Source organism: Dufourea novaeangliae, unplaced genomic scaffold, assembly GCF_001272555.1.
Source record: "Dufourea novaeangliae isolate 0120121106 unplaced genomic scaffold, ASM127255v1 scaffold56, whole genome shotgun sequence".
NCBI classification, from domain to species: Eukaryota; Metazoa; Arthropoda; class Insecta; order Hymenoptera; family Halictidae; genus Dufourea; species Dufourea novaeangliae.
In genome coordinates, this window is record NW_015373942.1 from 325,637 (window position 1) to 339,608 (window position 13,972).

The window sequence follows — 13,972 nt, forward strand, 5'->3', positions numbered from 1 at the left end:
GCTGGGCGAGTGCGTGAGATTTGACGCGCGATGACGGACGACTGGGCCAATTAGCGTGGATCATTATTGCGCGTTGTCGGCCACTTACCACGCGCAGACGGTTATTACCGTGGCATACGTGTACATTACTCGCGGACTGTCTGCGGGACCATTGTTACGGATGCACAATAGCCGCGAGACACGATTCACGATATCGTCGATTCAACCGGTCGTTGTTCTTTCTCTGTTCGCAGACGGCGTTCTAGCCGAAAGCACGATGACTATGGACGTGAGTAAGTCGGAGACGAATAAAAATGGCACCACGCCGCAAGAGTGCGCCGGTTGCGAGAAAACGATCACGGAAAGGTGAGTCACGCTGTATTTTTGCAATTTTTGTGAAGGGGAAAGGCGCGTTTACATTCTACATCTTTAATCATAAGACCTAGTCCTTTATGATGATTGATTTTTCTCTAATGACAAATTAACTGTGGAACGACACTGTGTTCTTTTTATAAAATATTTAACGTTTCGATACCAAATATACTTTTAGTATTCTAGAGTTTGTTAAAAAAAATGAAAAAGTTCAGAGAAAGTTCGATGTCTTATTCAGAACAAATATAAAACATAAAATTGCATACTAACTTGATTCTTATAACGTTAGTATATTAATAGAATCATCTTGATTTATCCTTTATTTATCTCAGAATCATCTTATCATTATTTTTATCTGAAGCGAATTGATCTTCCAAACATAACGAGTCGTAACGCGAACGTAACAAGTTATAAAGAATGTCGTATACAGTATACACAAGGAATCGAATGAAAAACTTATCTTACAAAATCGGAAACTTAGGGACCACGTCGATGATCAATCGCTCGGTTTAAATCACGATAGAGAATTAGGCTGGCGGGCGTTGTACTACTCTGGTCGGTAAAGAGGAAAACTATGGTCGGTTCTTCAGGTTTTACCTAAAGGCCCTGGACCTCTACTGGCACGAGGATTGTCTGAAGTGCGGCTGCTGCGACTGTAGGTTAGGAGAGGTCGGCTCTACCTTGTTCACGAAGGCCAACCTTATCCTCTGCAAGAGGGACTACTTCAGGCTGTTCGGGAACAAGGGATACTGTTCGGCCTGCAAGCAGCAGATACCGCCGTTCGAATTGGTCATGAAGGCCAGGGCAAATGTCTATCACCTCGACTGTTTTGCCTGTCAACAGTGCAGTTATCGGTAAGTTAAGCAAACATCATGGTTTAAGAATCACTGCTCGGTGATCACGAGAAGATTATAGACACAACTACAATACAAATCTGAATTATATTCGTTGTTGTTAGAATTCATACCACTATTAACACTAGAACTACCAAAGCAGTCAAAATGACTGATTAGTATATTCTTATATTGACGATTAAAATGTTACAGCACTTACCCAGATTTTTCACAACTTTCATTGTAATATAAAAACGAAGGAATAGTTAATTTATAAATTTAAATATTTTCAGAAATTTGTCATGTTCATCGATCTGATAGGAATAGATATACGTTTATCGTCGGTAGTTCTAGTGTTAAAAGCTGACCATAAGTGGTCGAATATCAATCCTCTCATTACAGTACATATGAGTTGCTGTCCTTATTCAGACAACCGTTGCCCAGTCGCATCGTCGTCCGTGCGCGTTACAGTTCCCGACGAAAACTGTCTACGGTCGAATCAACATCAATTAGTCGTTCACCGTTTCCCGAGAGTCGTCCCAGTTGTGCCCGTTTGATATCCCGTGCAGCAATCTGTGAATACGAGTAGCACAGAGTTCGCAGTATCTCCTCCGACTCTCCCATCTGGCACACTAATTGGGACCTGGCTGTGGTCGGTCAATTTAGTATTGATCACCATTCGTTTGGCTATCTTTTTCTTTCCGTTCGACTCTCCACGATCATTCATCCTATTTCGCGATCGTGCACCGTCCTGGTTAACGAGTAGTGCCTCTACGGTCGAAGAAAGAGAAAAGCGTGAATACGCGCGAGCCTGTAGGCGGAGACAAAAGGATGGACGAAGGAGATGAGCCGAGGGTAGAGAGAAAAGGGTGTACGGTGAGAGACACGCGGGAGGGGGGAACGAAAGGAAAGAAGCGGGTACTGGTTTGCGAGACACAGTCCGCTCGGGAGTTGCTTTACAGGTCAGCTGGGAAATCACCCTGTGCTCTATCCGTCGCGACCTCTTCCCTCCCCCACCCGCCATACTCGCGCGGCGCGTCGTTCCATGGAGAGGAGAGGGCCAACTTCACGTTATTCCTGCCCCACACGTCCCGTCCTCGCCCTGTCGACCCGTGAGACCAGTTATGTAATTATCTAGATACTGCTGACATTTTTGTATCATATTGCTTCCTCGCCCGGCGAGCGAGACGGTCCCTAAATGCCGAACAGCGAACTATAGAATGGCTCGCGCGATGCACAACGTGTGTCCAGGTGGAATACGACTCCTAAATTCTCTCCGACCCTCTTGGCCGCGCGAATTGAATCGCCCTGAGGTAGTGTTATTTATTCTGGATTTTTATGTGGACATAGATGCCGCGAGGAAAATCTGACGAAAAATTTTGTAACGGTATTTAAATAATCCAGCCTCTTTGTAATCTCTATGTCATCAGTATTCGGGTGACGTGGCAATCAAAGTGTTAAAATTTGTAGTTATTGGCGTGAAAGTCCACGCGTTACCATCGATCCCACAAATCTCGCGAATCATTCTCGACTTTCGTCCGTTCCATTCACAACGATCATTAACTATATTTCCCACATTCTCCCGCGTTTCCTCGGTATTTATCTTTCATTAACTTCCGCAATTCGGCTCGAAGCGATTCCCCCGAATCGGGGCCTGCCATCTGCCGCGCGTAAATTGCAACGGACACCTCCGAGTAATTTCCCGTGGTCTGAAATTTTATTGCGGCCGGGTAACGAGGTCCCGTAGCGCGGTCGACGACACTGGAACGTTGCGATTACGCGAAGATTCGACGCGAAGGATAGCAGAAGTTCGCGAGGATAAAACAAGAAACCGCGAAATCGTCTAGTGTTTCAGATCCGCGAGAAAAGAAAAGTATACCGTAGAAAGGGACACCAGGATCATGAGGTTCATTGGCGGGAAACCGAAAAAGATGGTAGGCAAGGGGCGGGGGAGTTGGAAAATGGAAGAGGACTAGCTTGGAAGCGGTCAATGTAAAACGCCGAAACTATGGAACCGTGGCGGAGCACAATGGCCGGGGCTTATTGACGAAACGAAAGGTTTCGAGGGTTGCCGGCGAGCAAAAGCGAGCTGGCAACGGTCCGGATAAGGGGCGCAAAAGTGAGAAAGAGAGAGAGAGAGTGAAAGAGAACGAGTGAGAGCGGCAAAGTGGCGGACGAGGTCGCGGAGGGGTTGGAAGGAACGGAACAGGAGAATGTAGTTTGGAGCCAATAACAGTGGCTCGTCCAGGCGTGCGACAAACGTTGTACAGCTTCTCAAACAATGCGAACAAAAGAGCATCAATTTTACGTTTTTATCGCGTGGCATTGTCTATCTTCGACAATGGGCCAGCGAACGGGCAGTGACGACGGTGGTCTCTCTCTCTCTCTCTCTCTCTCTCTCTCTCTCTCTCTCTCTCTCTCTCTCTCTCTCTGTCTCTCTCTCTGTGTGTCGGCGTGCCCAAGGCATCTCGTCGCGTTCGACGTTACAACTGACTTCCACGGAATCAACGAAACCCGCTTTTGTCTCGTAATTCAACCCTTCCTCTCTCCCCCTACCCTATCGACGCGATATTCTTGCGGTTCGGTGGATAGCTTTTTTGCTCGGAACCGGGCCCAACGGCACCGACGATTGCCTCGCTTGCGGAACGATTACGAGCGAGCCGGTGGGGCGTTGTTCGAGTTTCACGGTGACTCGGATCGACCTGATTTCTATTGCGGGTACTGCGACTTTGACCATTTTCGTGGCTTAATGAAACCACGGGGGAGGGGGAGACAACGATGCGGAATACCAATTGGTCCGTTTCAGCACGAAAATGGTCGTCGCAGTTTTAATATTGGCCTTTCCCTGTTCGATATTACCTAATGGGCGCGTAAATGGGTGCATTCTTTAGAGGATTGTTTGACGTTGAGCAGTGACATAGAAAAATGAATGGAAAAAAGAGGATTACAACTGGTTTAGAGTTGTTTCGAAAGTTTCTGAAGTACGCGTACTTCTGAATAGGGTTTGGCTAACATGTCTGTTCATTACTCACCGTATCTACTTGCGGTAAACAGGAACGGGTGTATGGTGTTGTCTGCCTTTTGTTGATTCTAGTATCTTCTAACGTATGACAGTTTTTAGTAAATTAATAGTTAATTAAGCCACGTCTCAAAATTGCTAATGTTTACAATCAATTTATACAAGTAGGAGTAATTGTTAATACGCAGACACCTTGTTCTATTTTAAAGGGGGGCAACTAGGGACACTGATGGTAATTAGGACACTTACCCTACATTCACTGTTCCTGTAAAATTGGTCCACAAGTTTCCGCAATGGCAATAAGAATACAAGTAAAGCTGAACCTTCAATTTCGGGTCAAATTGACCTGAATGTCGAACAAGAATGAAATTCTCAATTCCACAATTTTCATCCTCACAATTATTCCGTTTATATTCTAAAATCCCAGCAAGGTCGGGGTGAATTCGTCCCTAGACAATCGCGATCATCCGAACGATCCGTGGCCATCCGACCCCTACGGTTCGGCAGATTTAGACGTTTCGAGCGGTGGTTTGGGGATCGTTTCCAATTATTTCGCCGGTAAAAAACGAGCGGGTTGAACACGAGGAGGGGCAATTATACGCGGGGCGCCGCGACGTGTAACGCGACGACTTAGAGTTTGCAATTAAACAGCAACAATTACACGGGGTAACTTTAGACTGTAATAACACAGAATAAAGGGTTGCCGGTGGCGGTGCCTGGCCTACCACCCTCCTGGTTAGAGGATGATTTACCGATCCAATTAGATATCCCTCTCTCTCTGTCGCGCCCGCGCCTAACCAACACACACACACACACGCGCGACCCAGTGTTGCGTGCACCGACACACACCTTCCCCACGATGGTAAACTAACACGCGCGCCGGAGCCCGCCGGAATACGCGTCCCCTCGACGTTTCTTCGATCCTCTCGAGAAGACGTCCGGTCAAATTTAACGACCGCCCAGTTAATGCCCCCGTCGACTACAAATTGGAGTTCGCCGCCGTGACGTCGCTAATTCGACGTTCGTTAATTCTTCACGGTCCCGTACCGGGGCATTACGAGTCCTCGGGCACTGAAGATACTGAAATTTTAGACAGTTTTTCGATATATCTTCGGTACACGTTCGTTCCTCTCGATCTTCGTCCTTAGGACATTAATCAAGTTAGAAATATTTAACGAGGCAAAATTTAAAGTTGATAGACAGTGAATGTATTTTATACCGTACACGATTGTCTGGAATTTATTATGGTTAAGAGTTTGGGAAAGATTGAGACGATTTTCGTTTTATTTGGAACCTAGGTAAAATAGTGGAGGAAGCAAACATATTCCTTTTTGGCTGCAGTGTCTGTAAACTCGACTACAATGATTTATATTTGCATAAGTATACGGAATGGAAAAATAGGTCAGAAGTTTAGAATAAAATTACCGTTGATCAGTATTGGTTACGGGGAATGTGATCTTGAAACTTTGATTGGGTACGCGTGCTACCGAATAGGACTCGGTTAACGTGTCTGGTCATGGCGTACAGATTCACTTACAGACACAAATGTCTGCGTTTGAAGAATCGTTTTCCCGTTTGTTCTATCATTAATATCGAACCACCTGGTATATTAATATTAAATATATGCTATGTTGTAATCTACATAACTATCACTGTATTCTCTCGATTTGTTAACATACAAGATTGTAACGACTTCAGATCGGTTATTATCGCGTATCGAAATAAAGCCTTGGTAACTTGCGAAACCTCGGTATCTATTATAATAATCGAGGAACGTAACAAATGAGAGATCTGTACCCTTCTGGTCAAAGTACACTATTCTCGCCATAAGATATCGTTCCCCTTTATCACCCCTCATACCATCACACCGCTATCCCTACCATCTAGTGGCTCTATCCAGCAGTAGGCAATATCAAGACAGCATCGAGCCGTTCACCAATTAGAACAATCGCGAAAATTGTGTCAACAACATTCTCGAAATATCGATTTTTGACTCCACTCAAGTATCCACAGCTCTCCAATTTGTACCACGTACCTTCGTACACCTTGCTGTATCCTATTTAATTTACTTTTTTACTCCATCTAGCTACCACGTAGCATCGGTGCCCGACATTTCGAAAGAAAATTAAAGCGAGTAACGTCGACGGTTCCCAGAATCGCGAGTCTTGCAGCGGCCGGGCTGCGTATGCAAATTTTATTCAAGAAACCCGTGTGTCCTTTTCAAAGAAAGGATTCACAGAGGACTCGAGGCGAATGTTTTATTTCGTTGGTTCTGGATGCACACGGCCGGGCATTACTCCGAAAACGTTACAACTGCAGCGGCGAACGGTGTCCCGTAAAGTGACTCTAATGGGGTCACGCATCGGCACCAGGTTACTTTACTTATTTATTCGCAAGCCGCCGTCCGTTTCCAGGGGGACACTTCGTACGATTTTTCCTCGGATTCTTGCACGTCCACCGGCCGTTTCGGGTATCTCGCAGACACCCAGGTTGATCCTCGTTAAAGATTCAACCGAGTTATCCGTCGTGTAATACGGCGGTCCTGCAATCGAGGTCTCTCTCCTCTTCGTCTTCGGGCCGCGCGGCCAGTTAATATTTCAGCCTCGACGTTGTTGCGGGCTTCGCGCGTACAACCTAGAGCCCCCCACCACTTCCTCGATGCTTCGCGCAGAGACGTTGCCGAAGGAACATTGAAGCCACTAAACCGAAGAGTTACGGCAACGGAACTCGAAAGTAAAGCTGAGGCAATCTTGTTGTAATGTTTCAGAAAAAAGAGGGGGTGGGTGCAGGAGGTAGTCGTTGACACATTAGCTAGGTGGTCAATGTGGCTTCGATTTTTTTTTATTCGTGACGATGTAAATTAGCTTAACTGGGCTTAAGTGGTGTGGTATTTGGTATGGTGCTTTGGACGGAGTGGATTGGGCTTAATGGGCGGACAGTCGCCCAAAAACGGGAGTTAGGGTGTTAGGCTGTGAGTCCAAGAAGTATTTTTCTTTGATCATTTAAGTTATTTTGACTTCTATATAGAATAATCTATTAATTGTGATAGAATTGATAAGAGGATGATTTATTATGAAAAAGTGAGTGAAAATTAGAGAATGAAATGTGTTATGGCTTGTGTTTCGGGAAAAGTGCATGAAACAGTTCTCCGATACTTATGCATTCCTATGTAGAATAAGTAGAAATGGCCAGCAATGAACAGACCTGAACCCCATTTGTAATGATTTTATTCCCGACAGTCCATTTATTTTTCTAACGAAAAATCACTCCGCTGTCGATTGTGCTAACAATAATAAACCGTTCTGTACAACTGCAGTTGCTTTAGATTGCAATTGAAAAACAGGAGAGGGAACCTAGTTCTGGTAATATGAAAACGCTGAACGAAAGTAGAAAATCTGCGAGTATCGCGGGCCAGTATCGTGTCGCGACAGACACCTGCACCGGACGCGGGAATTAAAGGACCGGGATCCGGGCCGTCATTATTCGCGGGATCATAATAGAAAGCCTGGAACGAGTGCGCTCGTGCGACGCGATAATGGTGCTGGTCGCACAATTATAGGAGTATCTGTTTCGATCCAGACGGACAGAGTGAAATACGTTGCAAGGATTAAAGTACTAAATCTCCAAAAGTCGATCTTATTGTCATCCAAATAATACTATTAGACTTATCTTTGGTCTATTACTGTATTCATAATACATAATCATACTATTAACTCGTGCCTACTCTTAAAGTGATACGTATATTATTACTTAATTCTTATAGATCTAGGAAGGGACTGATTTCTAGAAAATTAAAAAATTTTTTTTGAAAATTTTAAAAATCTGTTGTCATTAAATTTGTTTATCTTGCTAGCTCTTCTGAAATTGAGCTGTATTTATGGAGGTGTTATTCAGTGAGGACTTGTTTTATTAGGATCGTATTGTTAATAAATTATAATCTGCACTTCTCGCAAACATTAAAGTCTAAACTCTTTGAATCTCATAGGCCTTCATTAAATTTCCTTTATTCAGTAAATAAGATTCACCTGCTTGGAACCCAAATATTGCCACCTATGCCTGCTTGGAACCTAAATATTGCCGCAAATATTCCGATCTCCACAGCGATCCACCACTTAACTCTTTGAGGCACGGTGGTATGAAAAATGTCCCACCTTCTTTTCATACCCAACTCGCATAGTCGGACGTTATTCATACCACCTTTAAATCGTGGAATTACTAAAAATAAAACATAATTCAAGTAGAATAATATTTTGACACATTTCATACAAAAAGATGTACATGCAACTAGGTATTTTTTTTATTTTAAAATCCCGTGCTTCAAAGAGTTAAGCAGCAAAAGCGAAAAAAAAAAACATTTATTCGCCTCGATACCACCAGAAACCTGCTCCTTCGTCAAGCTACTCTCAGCGAACAATCTCCGTGATCACTCGAAATGCCTGCATCGAGCCATCCGTCCGTCCGGCAAAAACCGCGTGCAGAAAGACGCCCGAAGAGTAGCCAGGAAGAAGGGAGACAGAGAGTCCGGTCGCGAACCTCCGGACAAAGTAAATAACCTTGTGTGGTTTAGCTGACAGGCAATTGGCAAGGAGAGCACCTTGAGAGCGAGAGACCGGTCGCGGCGAGATCTCGCGTGGCGGACAGGGGCCAGAGTCCAGCAGCAGGTGACGGTCAGCTGAATAGCGGTGCGATGGAACGGGTATATCGTGTGGTGGGAGTACGTGCGAACGCGAAAGAGATAGAAAGAGCGACTGGGGGGATCCATCGAGGACACGGTGGACGCGAGAGAGAAGCGACCAGCATCGGAGTACCAGCCAGCGTCATTTAGCAGACGACGCGTATAATGGGGGAAACGAGCGAAACCCGGGGTATAAGCTACACGCTCTCGACGGGGCACGGCCGCCACGGCAACGCGATAATTCTATTTGCCGTACGATTATGAGAGTATCTACCTCGAACCAGACTCTGCCCGCTCTCGTATTTCGCTCTCGTATTTCCTACCGGGATCAAAGCGGATGCGAGACCGCTCGCGGACAGAAGCCCGATAATAATTATTTGTCCGACACGTTGCGATACGCTCGTTATCCGCATTTGCGCTTTCTTTTCCCTTTTTAGTTCGCTCGTCGCGACGATCAACCGATTATCGACGAACCCCACATCGGCATAGGATGCCCACGGTTTTTCTCATTTGTCCGTTCTGTTTTATTCCGACCTTTAACGCGCGCGCGCGCGCGCGGGTCACGTGGGGTAATTTTTTAATTGCTTTGAGGAGGGAACGCGCTTTGGGTGGGTCTGATACGGAATCGATAAGTATTTTGTATTGCAGATCAATGTCGATTTAATTGGAAGCGAAGCATCGTGTGGCAACATTATATTCCACTTTTTGGACTTATTTTTTTTTTATATAAAATTATGCTCTTTTGCGTTGCATTATTATACTCTGTTTTGTATTTCTAACCCATCCACAAATCAGCATTTATTTACGATGGACAGTGATTGGGATTAGTTTGCAGAAAATTTATAGCGCACAATCCCTGCGATCTATTAAGATATAGTGGCATATTTTCTTGTCAGCTGGAAATAATTCAAACTTTCTATGTACGTTACGTGCGTTATAAACATGAAATGACCAATCACGATTTATAAACGTGGATTTGTCAAATCTGTTAGAAAAATTGTTGAACGTTTCTGAAGTGAATCGTTAATGAAGTAGTATGAAGACAAGAGTAAGAATAGAAAGTTCTTTCTTCTCTCAAAAACTGATTAAACTCGATCGAATTTTTGTTCCTTACTGTATTTCACATACTTATTGAATCAATATAAAAATTTGATCCACAACATACAAAAAAAATTACTTTATTCTTACTTCCATACAGACTTAATGCGTCGATGCATAGGTCGCACCACAACGCTAGTAAACAAAAAAAAATCTCGCCGAGGGCGTCGCGTGAGGACACGCGATCAATTGTATATAATAGAAAAAACGCGAAATTCAAACACTTTAACACTTCTGTATGCTCTAAATGCATGAAATTGCCAGTCTAGCTATGACACATCACCGATAGTGTCCGATAATTACACTCCCGTGGGCGCCAATGGGCCCGCCAACAGTGTAGCGCGAGCCTATGAGCGCCCATAGTCACGAATACACAGTCGACGAACGTAACTGGCCGACCCTGGAAGCCTCGAATGTGTATGTTTCTGTTCGCAGGTTTTGCGTGGGCGATCGATTCTACTTGAACGAGAACAAAATCCTCTGCGAGTACGACTACGACGAGATGCTAGCGTTCGCCAATATGTCAGCACAAACACCCGCCTCGCTGGCGTACATCAAAAGGCAACTGCCCCCAACGCCGACGCCGCCTGGCCAGAACATGCATCCCGGTCACAATCCACAGCAACCTCATCAGGGACTTGGTCAGTCGGTGGGTCAACATAATCACGTGTCGAACGTAAGTTAAAGTGAGGTGGAGAACGTTTGAAGTGTTTCACGCACGCCCGCGTAAAACCCCTGTCGACACCTTCGATCGTGGTCGTCGATGACAGGACAGCCGCGTTTTAATTGAAACTGTTCTGGCTACCTTCTCTGTCACGATTGCTGGTTTCCATTTGCGATGCAAAGCGCGCCCTTCGGTTTGGTCCGTTCCTCTTTGGTAACTTTATTGTCAATCTCGCGGAGAGGAAGTATTACGAAGATAACTGCAGGATTGTCCGTTCGTTCATTTGGCTTCAGCTGAGCAATATGGAACGTCTTTTAACCGGTACTGGTGCGTCGATGTCTTATGTTGGTCACTCTAATGACGCACTGGCATTCATAAGCAAATTTAGTAACCTCCTTTCGCTTCTAATCTTTGCTACGGGACATTGTAACGCTTCGAAGTATGACGCGAAACGAAATCGTGACACGAGACTTCAGCGAGTATCCTTTTCATTTGCTGTATTATTCTGCTGTTCGAGATTTAGGCTTAACATGCGTATTGTCGCTCCGAATGGGTCCGTTGCATAGGCTGTATCACGAGACGTTCCGGTCCGCTAAGCCTCGGCTCTGAGAAGCAAACAGACGTTCTACTCATATGTTATTGAATATCACGGAGAATTGTGGAAATTCATATTAGCTATTGGAAGGAAATTTTAGTGATTTATGAAACGAATTGAACTTTATAGAAGTAAGACGATTTCCATTTCAAGCACTTACTATATACTTATCTTATTAATGTACTCATTTTTGACATTACTTTTATAGAACTACGTTCAGTTCCAGACAAGTTCCTTAACACTAGAACTACTCTATTTCTTTCACGTTGGTAAAAGGAACAGTTCGTTGCAAATATCTAAATCGATGAATTAACAAACTTGTGCGCTAATATACTACGACAAAGGTTAGGATGAATCTCAGAAACCACAGTTACCCCATTTTGATAATTTTTATAAGACTTCACGAAGAAGTCATTTTGACTGCTTTGGAAGTTCTAGTGTAAAGTTCCTTAAAACCGCATAAGCAAAACTCTGTACCCTAGTTAGGTTGATTTTCACTCAGAGTAAATATATTCCAATTAAGAAAATGATCATTTACGATTTTCCAGCTTTGAAAATTCTTAAATTAATTTGCCTTCTACGTCAAAAGCTATTTTCTGACTTTCGGACCAAATTACTCCAGATTGAATTAACCTTACCCCAATGTACGTTACATCCCAAATTCTTCAAATTCCAAGGAAATCTTCGATGTTACCTCCAAATCTATTTCTAGCCGTGTTTCTCTTCTCATTCACATTCTTCCCTCGGAAGTTTTAGTAAAAGAGATCAATTAATCGCTGCAGGGTCAAATGTCGGGGAGCACACCAACGGCGAACGGGACAGCCATAGGTGTCGGTGGTCCCAGGGCCCCCGGGGACATGAACAACAACGGACTGTCGGGGCCGGCCCTCGGCCCGGTGAAACCTCCGCCGATGTCCGTGCAGGCGTCGACCAGCTGAAACGAGCTGTCACCGCCATTGAAGAAACTCAGGTGTCTCAGCGGTTACTAATGCCGCGCGACCAATGCGCAATCTGAGAACGTTGATCGACGTAGCCGGCGGACGTGCACAAAAACCACGCGAAAAGTGAACGCGTCCGCGAATGGACCAGAGTGACAACACAGCACAACAGACGGGTGGAAAGGGTGGGAGGCGTAACGAATCGCGAGGATCCGCGATTCCGTACGAAACCGACGAAGAAAACGTCGGGTGCCGACTTCCGGCGAAGTATCCCCGCGGACGACGCATCACCGGGCGATCGAACGTTTTTTTGCCGGTGGACTTCGTCGGGATGTTCGGCGGATATAATCACTGTGATCGCGCGAAAGAATGTGAAAGAAAAATTTAACGGAGAATTTTGTTGATAATTATATCGGTCCGTAAGATCGTACTAACGCGTATATATGTTATATATACACGGACAGACGTGTACACACACACACACAGAGAATCTAACTGGATATACAGAGAGGCACACCGTATACGCGTCTTGTAAAACACACAGACACACATACATACACGGTACCGACATGTAACGATAAAATAGACGATTTTATGTAAGATACATTTCTAGAGTGGCGTGAACGATTTAGAGGCGTGCGTGTGTGGAAGTGAGCGTGCGGGCGAACGTAGCAGAGTTTTATTGTAAATAATCCGGTATCGTTGACTCTGCCATTCACCACACCCCCCCCCTTCCCCTTAAAAGACTATCAGTATACGCAGACCAAACGATGATTTCTAATGGTAATCACGGTTCGTCGGTGTTCGATTAATCGAACCACAGACGGACGTGACGAGGAGATGGAATCAGGGATGACGACGAGGAACGATATCAGGACATTTTGACGACCGTGACGATCGCACGGACCGTTTGATATCGTCGTAAGTCTCATTTGCTCTTAAGCTATTAGGTAACTGTTCGGAGATCGTTAAGAGTATATTTGTTCCCCCTCCCCCTCACCTTTGTTCAGTTCGATTTCGACGTTCTCGTCGACGAGAGGAGGTTTATACGCGATCCGTGTACAAGTGTGAGAATTGTGAAAAATTTGTGTTCTCGATTAAAAACCGGAGTCGAGCTCCGTGCGTCTCGCGGCGAGTCTCGCGCGAATATACGACGAATCTGCCGGTATACGTGCCGAATCGCGCGGGTCGAACGTTTACGATGGCTGATACCAAAGATTAACGATGTAAGTTTCGAAATGCCCTTCGACGAGCAGGCCGAAGTTACGAATTGTGGAATTCTATGCGTGGTAATGGTGACCGTAACAGCTGGCGATTTTGTCGTACCACAGTCGAATCGAAGTAAGTTGACTGTTCAAGGCTGCTATCCCCACTCCACGTCGTGTTTCTATTGGTGAACGCACGAGAAGAGCTAGTGGTGGGGGATAGCGAAGCGGTGTAGTGGGGGTTAACTCCGCCCACTGGCCTCGAACAGCCAGCAGATTTTGCTTCGACTATTAGCATCGGAATTGTTCAGTTTCCCAAACGACTTCCAAACCAAGCTTCGTTTTGATCGCGTTTCCAATAAATTCGTCATCGAGAACGCTTGCTACAAGAGGGGCTTAGTCGCAGCTTTACGCTTTAATGCCAAAAAAAAAAAAAAAAACGAAGACAAACAGGCAAGGAAGAGGCAAACGGACGAGAAGTCGACACCTATACCAAAACACGGCTGAGATAACACGGCGAACGACGCGTGCGCTGATAAACAATCCGTTTTCCGTACCCATCGATGAAGCGAATCGCGAGGCGCGAGGATCGCG

General features: G+C 45.1%; 1 protein-coding gene across 1 annotated transcript; it reads left to right on the plus strand.

The window, feature by feature from the left end:
- Positions 1 to 256: 256 nt before the first annotated feature.
- On the plus strand, positions 257 to 12,931 carry LOC107185855 (LIM domain only protein 3-like). The gene is made up of 4 exons (XM_015573628.1): positions 257 to 345; positions 942 to 1,205; positions 10,412 to 10,652; positions 12,018 to 12,931. Exons 1-4 carry the CDS (start codon positions 257 to 259, stop codon positions 12,171 to 12,173), a joined length of 750 nt encoding a protein of 249 aa, XP_015429114.1. The 3' UTR covers positions 12,174 to 12,931.
- The last annotated feature ends 1,041 nt before the right edge of the window (positions 12,932 to 13,972 follow it).